The 12264-nt window shown below is 60.1% G+C and overlaps 1 protein-coding gene across 1 annotated transcript; it reads right to left on the bottom strand.

The window, feature by feature from the left end:
- Positions 1 to 249: 249 nt before the first annotated feature.
- On the bottom strand, positions 250 to 10934 carry Ttll10 (tubulin tyrosine ligase like 10). Its single transcript, XM_026414910.2, has 12 exons — positions 10640 to 10934; positions 9936 to 10016; positions 9717 to 9852; positions 9485 to 9603; positions 9276 to 9405; positions 8144 to 8229; positions 7605 to 7776; positions 6724 to 6895; positions 6304 to 6444; positions 1473 to 1589; positions 987 to 1080; positions 250 to 701 (listed from the first exon to the last, which is right to left on the bottom strand). The coding sequence occupies exons 1-12, from the start codon at positions 10761 to 10763 to the stop codon at positions 250 to 252; spliced, it is 1824 nt and encodes a 607-aa protein (XP_026270695.2). The 5' UTR covers positions 10764 to 10934.
- Between the last annotated feature and the right edge of the window lie 1330 nt (positions 10935 to 12264).

Raw genomic sequence — 12264 nt, 5'->3', positions numbered from 1 at the left:
CGGGCCGGCACTGTGGGGCGGGCACACCTCCTTCCCGCAGCCCCCACCTCGCCCTCAGGACGGCGGTGGGGTGGAGTCGGGGTTGGTGGGCAGAGGGAAGGACGCGGGTCGCCCAGGTGGGTCGGCTCGCGGGCCGGGGCGGCGGCCCGCCAGACCCTCGGTGGAGGCCGCGTTTGTCACAAAGTAGCCTTTATAGGTCCCCAGAGGGCGCGGCCGCGCGCTGGGGCCGCTGGGTGCGGGTGCCGAGGTCTAGGAGCCGCGGTGGCTCGCGCTCCTCCGCTCCGGGCGCTCCTCCTCCGGCGGCTCCGGGGAGGGCTCCCGCGCCGGGTCCCTGCTGTCCCCGCGCGGCCGCTCGGGGCCGGGGGCCGCGGTCTCCTCGCCTGGGGTGCCGGCAGAGCCCGCGCCGAGGCCGGGCGGCCGGGGACGGCGCGGGGCGGAGAGGGGCCGTCCGGGCGCGCCCCGGGGAGGCGCGGGCCTGCGCGCGCCTGGCCTGTCTGCGGCGCGCGGCGCGGGGGGCGCGGAGGACGCGGCCTCGCAGAGTGGCCGGGGCGGTGGTGGCCGGCGCGGGAAGGTGCGCGAGCCCCCCAGGCGCGGCCACAGGTCCGCCTCGCCGTTGTGCAGGAGCACGAAGCGGCGCTGCGACAGCAGGGGCATCATCCTCTGACTCCGTAAGCTCTTCTGGAAGGTCTCAAGCGCCAGGTCTGGGGGAGGAGTGGGAAGAGTCGGGCTTTGGCGCGGGTGGAAAGGGGGTCCAGCCTCCCCAGAACTGGCCTGGGGTTCTGGGGGCAGGGGAGGAGAGCGGGCCTCGAAGGGTGGGACCCAGCTCCGGGTGAGGCGTAGGGGGACAACCTGAGCAGCGACGTTGGGGCATGATGCAGGGTTCGGGCCTGCTGGAGAGCTAGATTTGTGGGATCTGATCTTGGGAGAGGGCAGGCAGGGAGAGGGTTCCTTCCACATAGTGGTGGGGTCGGGGTGCTGAGGCTCACCCAAGGTTTCCATGACCACGCCAGGGATGACCTCCTTCAGGACTTCACAGTTGGTGTGCAGGGCAGGGTTGGAGTTCATTTCCAGGAGCCACACCTGGGCAGGACACTGGTGAACACCCCCACTCACCCTCCCACTCACCCACCCACCTACAGACCACTGGCCAGCAGGAGGCTGGGGCCCTGGTTCCCAGGAAGCCAAGTGACCCTGGGCAGATGGCTTTTTGCCCTGTAACCTCCATCCCCTTGTTTGACCATGGGTCTGACAGTCTGAGGGCCTCTGTCCAGGGCTGCCCTGAGGAGGGGGTATGGATTTGCCCCAGCTGCAGTAGGAGCTGAGCCTGATGGATACAGCACCCTGGGGCTGGGAACAGGCAGGGTGGGTCTGACTGCAGAGTGCACCCACGGGCCTGTGGTGTGGTCGAGGTGTACAGATGGACGGTGCCTCCTTGCACCTGCCAATCAAACCTCATCCACTCAGGACAGCACCTTGAAGTTCTCATCAATCAGGAAGTCACAGCCAATGAGGTCGAAGTACCCCAGTTTACACTCCAGCTTTGACTTGACTGCCAGGAAGCAGTGGGCCATGATCTGCTGCATCCGCCTCTGTGGGTCAAGCAGGGAAGGATCACAGTCTCTGACCTGTGAGTCCTGGTGACATCTCCCAAGCCTGAGCTGTCAATCACACTCCCACCTGTACCTGCTCCGCTACCCCACCATCCAGAAACTCACTCAACAACCCATGGACTTCCTCCTGTGTGGCAGGAGGGCTGAGGATTCAAGGGTGAAGGGGACAGGAAACCTCTGTCCTTGAATGACTCACTCACAGCAGGACCAGACAACCAATGGGAGGGGCAAAATCTTGGCCAGGACACAGAGCTCTGGACTGGGCTGGGGCTTAGTGGCAGAGCATTTGCCTAGCATGTGTGAGGCACTGGGTTCGATTCTCAACACCACATAAAAAAATAAAATAAAATAAAATATTATGTCCATCCTACAGCCAAAAATATTTTTTAAGAATGGGGAGCTCTCTAGTATTCAGACTCGCCTCATTGGTTTCACTTCCTGTTTCCCAGCTCAGCAGTAGCCTTGGAAAATATCTCCCATTAGTGGACCTAGTGGAACAAATCTTCTTGACAGAAGGAAGGCAAGTAGAACTTCTAGAGTGGACAAGTATTGTGACTAAAATAAAAGGTCCACTGGTGCTGGGGGGGGTGGCATGCTTCTGTAGCCCCAGCCACACTCGAGCCCATGAGATTGGGGCCAAGGTGTATCTAAGTTGTGCAGGCTGGCCCCAGTCTCAATTTAAAATTTAAATGAGCCAGTCTGAGAAAAAGAAAGAATAATGAAGAAAAATAAAGCCTTAGAGACCTGGTTATGGTAGTTCTCTAAGGATAGAGCTCAGTTGGTAGAGTGCTTGCCTTGCATACACAAGGCCCTGGGTGCAATCCCCAGCACCCCCCCCCCAAAAAAAAAAAAAGGAGATACTTGGGTGTGGAGCACCATCATCAAGCAGACACATGCATAGTGGGAGTCCCGGAAGGAGAGGAGAGAAAGGAGCAGAAACAATGTTTGAAGAGTAATAAACTGGGAACAGTGGGCCACACCTGTTATCCTAGGGACTTGGGAGACTGAGGCAGGAGGATGGCAAGTTTGAGGTCAGCCTGGGATGTCTCAAAATAAAAAAATAGAAAAGGCCATAGTTGTAGCTCAATGGTAAAGTGCCCCTGGGTTCAATCCTGAGTTTGAAAAAAGAAATGTAAATCCTACCTTATTGATAGTTATATAATGGGTTAGAATCTCAAATGAGTTGGCAGAATGCATTTTTTAAAAAACTGCAGTAGGTTGTCTTTAATAGACTGTATTCAAAGACAAATTAGCTGAAATTAACCAACCCAAAACAAGGTCCAACTGGTCATGAACCGAAACCTCTAAAACTGTAAGCCACAAGAAAGCTCAGTGTCTGTTACAGGGACAGAAAGCTGACTAATGTGCTCTGCGTCAAAACCAGAAGACAAGAAAACTTCAGACCAATATTATTGATGAGCATAAACACAAAATTCTCAATAAAAACTAGCAAACAAAGTCTAGTAGCATATTTAACTGATTACATCCCACTATCAAGTGGGATTTACCCCAGAAAGAGTATTTCAGCACAGAAAGGCTAACAGTGCAATACAAGACACTGAGTGAGGGGAAATAACACCCAACCAGGAAAAGTGACGGCGTCATTCAACACCTTCCATGATAAAACCACTGAGCAGACGAGGGGAAGAAAGGAACCCGGCATGACCAGGGAGCTGTGGAAACCCCTCAGCTCAGGAGCCAGACAAGGAGACCAGGGGGTACTGGGACTGTAGGGCAGAAAAGAGGCAAAATTCATCCAGATTTGACAGAAAGAATAAGACTCTCTCCACTCTCAGGTGACATGACCCTATATACATAATATGTATCAATCCTAAAAATCCACATACAAAATTAGAGCTCATAAATTCAGCAAAGTCGCAGTATACAAGGTCAATATGCACACACACACTATCCATTTGACAATCCAAAGAAGATATTAAGACAATAATTCCATTCACGGGCTGGGGATGTGGCTCAAGCGGTAGCGCGCTCGCCTGGCATGCGTGCGGCCCCGGGTTCGATCCTCAGCACCACATACCAACAAAGATGTTGTGTCCGCAGAGAACTAAAAAATAAATATTAAAAAAAAATTCCATTCACAATGTCACCCAAAAGAATAACATGGCTATGATCAATATTTATGAAGGTGAAAGACTGGTACGCTGAAAACTAGGAAACATCGCCAGAGCGGATGTAGAAAGACCTCCCCTGTTCATAGGTTGGAAAGCTAAATATTGTTATGATGTCAGTGCTACCCAAAGTGATCTATAGACTCAATATGACCCCTATTCCAACGTCAGTGGACTGCCTCCCAGGAATGTAAAACGAGTCCTTAAATTCATATGGAATTGCAAGGGACCCCAGAAAAACCAAGACCATCTTGAAGAAGACCAACACGGAAAGGTTCACACTCCTGATTTCAAGACTCACAGCAGAGCTGCAGTGACTGAAAGGTGTGGTGCTGGCCTCAGGACAGTCACTGCATGCATCAACAGAGCTGAGAGTCCAGAAGGGAGCCCACACGAAGACCATTCAGTGAGGGCCGGACAGTCTGCTCAACAGAGCACAGGAGAACTCGAAGCCAGAGAACTCCAGCAGAGGAGGCTGGATCCCTACCTCCCACTGGGCACAAAATCAGTCATCCAGAAAATGGGGAAGATTGCATTACCTTTAGAGGAAAACAAAAAATGTGATGATCTTTGTTCATTGTGGTTCTGGGGATCAAACCAAGCACCCTATGTAGGTAAGTGCTCTACTGCTGAGTTGCACCCAAACCTGGAAATATTTTTTTAGATATGACATCCAAAACATGAAGAACCATAAGAAAAAATAGATAAAATGGGCCTCCATCAAAATTAAAAGCTTTTGGCCAGGCATTGTGACCCACACCTGTAATCCTGCTTCTGCAAATTAATGAGACCCTGTCTCAAAATAAAAGTAATTTTAAAAAGGTCTGGGGATGCCACTCAACAGTAAAGTGCCCCTGGGTTCAATCCTCAGTACCACAATAAATATTTAAAAAGTAAAAGCTTTTAGACTTTATTCAGTGTAAGGCAATGGTACAGTGTGTGCTCGGCACGCAACTTGTGCTGAGTTCAATCCCCAGCACCAAACAAAGCAAAAACTAAATGCTTTTACGAACAAGGACATTATCAAGAAAGTGAAGACAACAAAACGAGAGAAAAGATTTTTGGATCATGTACATGGCAAGGTTCTGGTATTCAAAACATCTGAAGAAGTGTCTCAGCTGAATAGAGAACACAGAGAGGCTCCAAAGAAGGGAGCCCGTGAGCACAGAAGACGCTCAAGGTCATTGTCACTAGGGAGATACCAATCAGCTCCACGTGAGACCCAGCGGGAACACAGCAGGCTGTTAAAAACAGAACAGCAGCAGCTGATGGTGAGGGGATGCAGAAGCTGGGAATGTCCAACACTGCAGCCACTGTGGGACTGTCCCCCAAAGCGAACAAGTCACCCTTGGGCCCACAGCTCCTTCCTAGGACATTCAGAAGAAATGCATCTGTGTCTGGACCACACTGACTCAGGACGGCAATCACAGAATATAGCGGCCTGGGCTCAGTGGACAACCGGGGTCCACTCACACTAGGGTGCCAGAGAGGGAACACAGCAGGTGTGCAGCAAGGTGGAGCACCTAGGAGGCCACCATATAGCCCACAGAGGGTCCCCTGGAGGGAGGCCACGTGTGGCCCACAGAGGGACCCCTGGGGGGAGGCCACCTGTGGCCCACAGAGGGACACCTAGGAGGGAGGCCACAGGTCACCCACTGAGGGACACCCTAGGAGGGAGGCCACAGGTCACCCACTGAGGTACACCCTAGGAGGGAGGCCACAGGTCACCCACTGAGGGACACCCTAGGAGGGAGGCCACAGGTCACCCACTGAGGTACACCCTAGGAGGGAGGCCACAGGTCACCCACTGAGGGACACCCTAGGAGGGAGGCCACAGGTCACCCACTGAGGGACACCCTTGGATGGACATCCAGAGGCAGGACACCCAGGACGGCAGGTGAGCGGCTGCCCGGGGGGGAGGACCGATGCCGGTGTCTCTCTGGGTGACAGCGTTGGAGTCAGACCGGGGGCAGCCGCAGCCTGATGTGGGAAACCACTGCCCTGAGCGCTTTAAATGGTGGATTCTGAGTTGTGTGCATTTGGGGGGCAGGGGAAGAGGACTGGGGACACCTCACACTGGTGACCTGCACAGTCCACAGGGCCCTGACTAGGAGTGGTAGCCAGGCAGCAGCTGACCTCCGCTTTGGCCAGCCCAGGCTGAGCAAGGAGAGGCCGGTCCCTCTGTGGAGCTGGTGCTCACCCGCTTCCGCCCACTCCTCTGTGGCCCTTGTTGCCAGGCCCCTCCGAAGTGCACAGTTGACAAATACTCCCAAGGACAGACACCTGCCCAGGTGACCCGTGAGCAGGGAAGTCCTGTCCTCTCCGGCCTGTGACCTCCTCTAGTGGCCCTGTGAGTCAGGAACTGTCAGCTCTCACACTGTGCTGCCACCACCGGCCCTGCAGGGACCCTCGCAGGTGGGACACATGCAGACAAAGCTTCAGTGCTCCCCGGCCCCAGGCCCCACGACAGGCCTCATGCCCAGCTCAGCCCAGGTGGACACGCCCAGCTCCCGACCTCAGCGACCCTCCCTCCCACAGCAGGAGGGGTACCGCTGCGGACGGACCGTGAAGGTGGTGAAGACCCAGTCTCGGGGGAGTCCCTTGGTCTTCCGGAACTTGTCGTTGATGTAGCTGTTGAGGTGGTCCATGCTCCACACCGTGTCCTCCTTCAGTAGCACGTACAAGGGGCTTTTCTTCTGCATGAACTGGGGAAAAGACAAGGGCCTGGAGGCCACCTGCACTGAGGAGGCCCTGACCCTGCTGCCCCAGGCCCTTGGGCGCCTGCCTCTGGAGACCCTCCTGCAAACACCTTGGTCCACCCGGACTCCTTCAGCCAGCAGGGCCTCCTGCCCTGCAGTCCTCCGCTGAGGCCCTTCTCTGGCCCACCAGGTGGAGCCAAGCTGGGGGCTGAGGGCAGCAGCCCTGCCTTCCTCTCGTCCCACCCCCTGCCTCAGGGAAGACCTTCACCTGCCAGGGCTCCTTACCTGGTTGGTCAAGTGGCCACTGAGGTCACTGGAATGGGGGTCGTAGAGGCTGAGGGTGAGGCGGGCATAGCCGTGGCCAAAGAACACCATGTAGGGCACGGCACAGGCGATGAGCAGGTAGGAGCGCACGTCAAACTTCTTCCCGTCCAGCAGCAGCGGGTTCTGGATGTACCTGGGCACCCCATGCGGCCACTGGGGCTGAGTTGCCCTGCCAGCCTGGCCGGCGTCCCCCTTCCCCCTGCCTTCTCCCGACACGCCCCTGTCATGGGAGTGGCCTCTGGCTGGGCACATGTCCAGGGGCAGGGGACATTCCTGAGCCTGAGCCGGTCAGTCGGGGAGTGGGGAAGCAGGAAGGGCATGGCCTGCAGACCTTGGCCACAGCCTCCTTTAGGAGCCTGGAGTCAGGATGGACTGGGTCCCTGCGGGGGAAGGAGCTACTGAGAGCCAGGAAGAGTGAGCGGCTTGGGGCAGAAGGGAGCGGACATTCCAAGCAGGGGAGCTCAGGTCTTCAAGACCAGAGGCCGGGAGCAGTGCCCAGGAGGGCTGACTGGACAGCAGGGACGACAGACAGCAGCTGTGGCCAGAGCTGAGTCCCGGCTGCCAGAGGCTGAGGTCCAGGGGACCTTCTTGAAACCCGCCCCCAACCCTGCCCCTGGGGTGCTGAGGGGCTGGACCTGCCTGGAGGCAGAGAAGCCACAGCTGGCCGGGGAGTAGAGGAGCTGGTGCGACAGGGGCAACTGGCCAAGTCCTCCCCGCCGACCCGGTCCTGGAGCCTGTATCTGGGGACGGCTCTGTAGGCCTGCTGACCACCACAGCCCTCACAGGTACCCTCTCATCTGAACCAGCCCCACCCAGGCCCCTCCTGGAGCCCACGCCCACACCTCTGCACCACCCGCGCCTGAGGTGCCCGAAAGGGCATCTTGCGGTAGATGGAGTCGTCCTCCAGGCTCTGGGCCTTGGCCTGCAGGGCGTTGACCTCCTCCTGGCTCCTGATCAGAAAGATGCCCTTGCCCTGGTTGGAGGCCGTGGGCTTGCAGATCCATATCTGGGTTTCTGCAGGGAGCACCCCCTGAGCCTCCGGCCCCACCCCACCCCCATTCTGGCCTGCCCTGGCCCTGACCACACTGGAGCTCTAGCCACCTCCCTGGGACCTGGCCGTGACGCTCCCCACTTCTCACCTTCAGCCTGACCAGACAGGGACCCCACCCTGCTCTGGGTGGTGAGAGGCAGCTGAGGCCCCTGCCTCCACTGGACCCCGCCCACCAGGGCCCCCATCCATGGCCCTGCCCCGACACCCCTCCAGCGCCTTGACCCTCCCCGCTCCCCAGCCTTCCCCCCGAGACTCCTCCATGCTCCCAGGACGTGCACTGCCCCCGACAGGCTGCTGTCCCCCTGAATCTGGCTGTCTGCAGCCTCTCACCATCAAACAGGGTGACAAAGGTCTGTCTCTCATCCTTGACGTCCAGACGGTAGGTCTCTGGGAAAAAATCTTCCATTTTCAGAGCCCTGGGAGAGCAGGGAGGTGGAGAGAGCGTGGCAGGGCTGTCCCCTGCCCTGGGGCTTGGCGGTACTCTGGGGGCCTGACCTAGGCCCCAGAAGACCCAGTGCGTCCCCGCAGGGCCTTTGCACTCTGCCTGGCCAGGGGCATGCCTCTGGCCACCACACCACTGGCCTCTCTGCAGCAGAGGCTGGAGGCCCTGCTCACCCCGCCCTGCCACCTGCCCAAGTCCCTTCTGGTGGCACCCTGCTGTGAGCCCCGGATCAGAACTGGGTGCACTTACCTTTGTGGTCCGAGGCATCCCGGACTGATCCACGTGGGCTCCTCGAGGGTCACCGTCGTGTCCTTTCCACATCTGCAGAGAGGGACACAGGCCCTGGCCTGAGTGACCACCTCCTCAGTGGAGAATGGATGGGGGCCTGGAGAGATGGAGGACGGCTGGTTATGGAGGTAGACGGGGGCAGGCAGGAGGTCTGCTGGACAGATGGATACTGTGAGCACAGGGAAATGGACACTGGACAGATGTTAAGATGAGTCGTGGATGAGCAGATGGCGGATGGACGCCGCTGGCTGTCTGCTTGACGGGCAGGTGAAGAGGGAGGGGCAGGCGGTGGGCGTGTTAGATGAATGCTGAACTGGGAAGTGGATGGAGGCCCCGGGCTCCTGAGTGCGGGCTTGGCTGTGCGGTGGGGTTGAAGGCAGGAGACGGAGGAACATGGCCAGAGGGGGAAAGGGCAGGGAGGATGAGTGGCAGGGGTGGGTGGTGAGCGGTCATGCCCGAGGGACCTGCGTAGCTGTGTGGGAGGACAGAGATTCCTGGGGGTGGTAGGGCGGGGTGGAGGCAGTGGTGGCCAGAGCGGAGCATGGTGGATGGTGGGAGGAGGCCCAGATCTAGAGGGTCGGGGGCGTCTCAGAGGGGGGTTAGCCCTGAGGGCCCGCGGGTAGGGAGAGCAGTGGGCGCCTGGTCGGGGGGACCGGGTCTTTCAGGGACAGGTGGATGACAGAGGAGGTGTACACTGAGGGCGGGGTGACACCCTGCAGGCGGGGGGCTCACTTGGCCTGGCCGCCCGGGGGCACCTTGTTGGCCTTGCTCAGTGCGCGTGCGTGCTCCCGCAGGGCAGTGAGCAGCCCGATCTTGGTCGTGAGCAGCTTGTTGTTGGGGAGCTGGAAGAGCAGCTGCTGGCCTGGCAGGACAAGGAGGGGTGGCATGTGGGCAGCGCCGCAGGACCCAGAGGCCCGGCCCCCCGCTGGGGTGCCCCCCACCTTCCCGGAAGCTGCAGTAGCTGTCCCGGCACTTGATCTCACACCACGTGAGCTTGCAGTCCTCGCGCCGGCTGTCCTGCGTGCGCTGCCAGCCTTTGCTCCTGCAGTAGGCACTGATTCTGTGGGTGGAGGCAGCAGTGACCCCAGGGCCAAGGGTCCCTGGAGGACGGCGCGGGGACTGCCGGCCACAAGGTGGGGGTGTGGGGCAGACAGGGCCACCGGCCCCACTCACATGGACGCCCCGTTGGTGCCTCCGATGTAGAAGAAGGGACCCTGCCCGGTGCTGGGCGACTGCTTGTCCCCCTCCAGTGGGGGCCCCTCTGGGGAGGCCACTGGGGGCCTGGTAGCATCTGTGTGGTCCAGGAGGTCTGCAGGCAAGCAGCTGGTCAGAGGCCCTGGGTTCCTGGAACCCAGGGCTCTCCCTGCCCCCTCGGGGTCATCTGTCGCCCACCTGCATCTTGGTCCTGCTGGCTCAGCTGAGGCAGGAGACCCTCCTTGCCACTGCTCCCCATCTGTCTCTCATGGGCCCAGCCTGGGGATGGGTGGGTCAGTGCTGTTGAGGGGGTCCCCACTCTGCCTTTCCAATCCCAGCCCATTTCAGGGGCTCCTGGGTGTTCACTCCAGCCTCTCTGGGCCCCACCTCAGCCCAGCTGAGACCTGACCAGGAGCCTGGGGGCCAGTATGTGCCAGAGGGAAGAGTCACCACCCTCTGGGGCCAGGCTTGGGTCGGGGCAGGGCCAGCGGGGAGCCTGATGCCCACCCTCCTTACCAACCGGGCAGGAGCTCTGTGCAGGGAAGGGGCTGGGGTTTGAGGCTGCAGCCTGGAGCAGACATGGTGCCGGGAGGTACCCAGAGGGCAGGGGTCACAATGTCCATGATGACATCATGGGTGACCCAGGAAGCCATGGTCAGTTGGGGGAGATGGGAGCTGCCGGGGCAGGGTGAGGGGGCAGTGCCCACTGTGTCTGCCTGCAGGGGTGGCACGAGGGCCGGCAGAGCGCTCAGGCGGTGGAGAGCAGTGCTCCCTCTCTGCCCGTGAGCCGCGATCCCTGCATTTTGTCCCCTCCCCTGAGATCTGCCCCTGAGGGTGGGGTGCTGTCCCAGGAAGGAGCCGCGTGGGGGGGGAGCCAGCCCCAGGCAGGGCTCTGCACTCACTCGGCGCCCGGGCCCGGCACCGCCGGATCCTGGGCCGCTTGGGTCTCTTGGAGCAGATGTGGGTCCGGGCAGGCTGACCCCGGCGGCGGTGGATGAAGCGGGTGCGGCTGTGGGGCGCGGGCATGGGGACACGGGAGTGAGTGCCCCGTGGGGAAGAGGCGGCCCCCGCCTCCCGTCGGGGTCTTTGGGCAGCCCGAGGCCTCAGCCCTGGAGTGGGGCAGGCGGCCGGGCCCCCCCTGCCCGGGGAAGGGCGCCTCCCTGAGTCCCGCACTGTGGCATCTGCTGGTGGCTGGCTCCCGTCTCCATGGTGGCTGAGGGGCCTGGTGGCCAGGGCGGCGGAGGCCATCTCTGTCTCTGCTGGGCGAGTCCTCTGCTGCAGGGACTGTCCTGGCCCCTCTGCACACAGCCCCGGTGCTGGCTGTAAAGACAGTGGCCGTCAGGCCTGCCGGGGGGGTGTGTCCATCTGGAGGAACAGAGGTCCAGAGGGGGCCTCCCAGCTCACACTGCTGCCCTTCATGGCCCCTCTGCCTGCAGGCCACTGCCCTGCCTGCCCCAGAGCCCTGGATGCTGCCCCATTTGCACATGTGGCCCATTTGGGAACCTGTCAGGGAAGTTCTCGTCATTTCCTTGACAGTTCTTCTGCCTCAGCCTTGAGAAGACAAAGCAAACCCAGTTTGGGCGGCGAGGGCTTTCTGAAGCTCAACAGAATGCCAGCCCTAGGCTACAGCAGGTGGCAGGACAGAGGGACAGCATGGGACCCAAGACTGGGGCAGGAGTCTAGGCTCCCAGGTGGGGCAGGTCAGCGAGACGCTCAGCGGAGCAGGCTTGTGTCTGCCCACACAAAGTGACCGTGAGGAGGAGGGAGGCCCAGGGAGCCAGGCTGGTCGGCACCCAGTGGGAGGCTGGGCTGGGAGCACCCCGAGACCCCACACAGAACAGGAAGACTCCTGGGGAGAGGCTGGGGCTTCCAGCCTGCAGAGAATGGGGCCAGGAGACCCCCACCCTTTCCATGTGGTTCCCAGGACCCTGCTGTGGGCATGGGACCCCAGGAGGCTGAGGGTGGCTTCCCAGGTGTGAGCAGAGGAAAGGGGATGGTGTGCAGCCCTCAGCAGCCGGTTCACCCGACGGACCCTGTGAGAGCGCAGCCTTCAGTGCCGTGGTCAGAACCCAGAGGGGAGGAATCCCGTGGGCAGGAGAAGCCAGGACAGGGCCTGAAGGAACAGACCCCCAACAGACCTCCAGGACCGGCCTCGGAGCCACAGGGATGTCGAGAGAGAAGACGGGGGAGTGGAGATGGCTGCACCTTCAGGGAGCAGCGGCAGGGCCACCAGAGCCCTCCGGCCCGCTGGGAGGAACTCCCCATCTGGCCAGTGAATCCCAGGAGTGAGGGGCCCAGGAGAAGTGGACCCACGGCTGCCCAATCGCTCTGTGCCTGCTCTTTGACTGAGAGATGGCTGGACTCATGGACACCCAGGAGCATGTTGGGATGGTGCCTGTGGCCCAGCGGGTACCAGTAGGGCTGGGGTGCCCACTGGACAGTTCCAGGAAAGCCAGGGTGTGGGGACAACTCAGGAGACTTGAGGGAGAGGACACCAGGGCCAGCTGCCTGGCCCGGTGGCCAGAAG

This window comes from Urocitellus parryii, chromosome 11 (assembly GCF_045843805.1).
Source record: "Urocitellus parryii isolate mUroPar1 chromosome 11, mUroPar1.hap1, whole genome shotgun sequence".
NCBI lineage: Eukaryota > Metazoa > Chordata > Mammalia > Rodentia > Sciuridae > Urocitellus > Urocitellus parryii.
Note: the sequence above shows the minus strand (reverse complement) of the source record. Positions and strands in the feature narration are given on the sequence as shown.

Coding starts and splice junctions, on each gene's coding strand:
- Ttll10 (XM_026414910.2), bottom strand. CDS start 10,763: ATGCCCGCGCCCCACAGCCGCACCCGCTTCATCCACCGCCGCCGGGGT. Junction 9,604..9,716: donor GGCACCAACGGGGCGTCCAT/GTGAGTGGGGCC, acceptor CTCCACCCACAG/AATCAGTGCCTACTGCAGGA. Junction 8,230..9,275: donor CCCCCGGGCGGCCAGGCCAA/GTGAGCCCCCCG, acceptor CTGCTCTCCCAG/GGCTCTGAAAATGGAAGATT.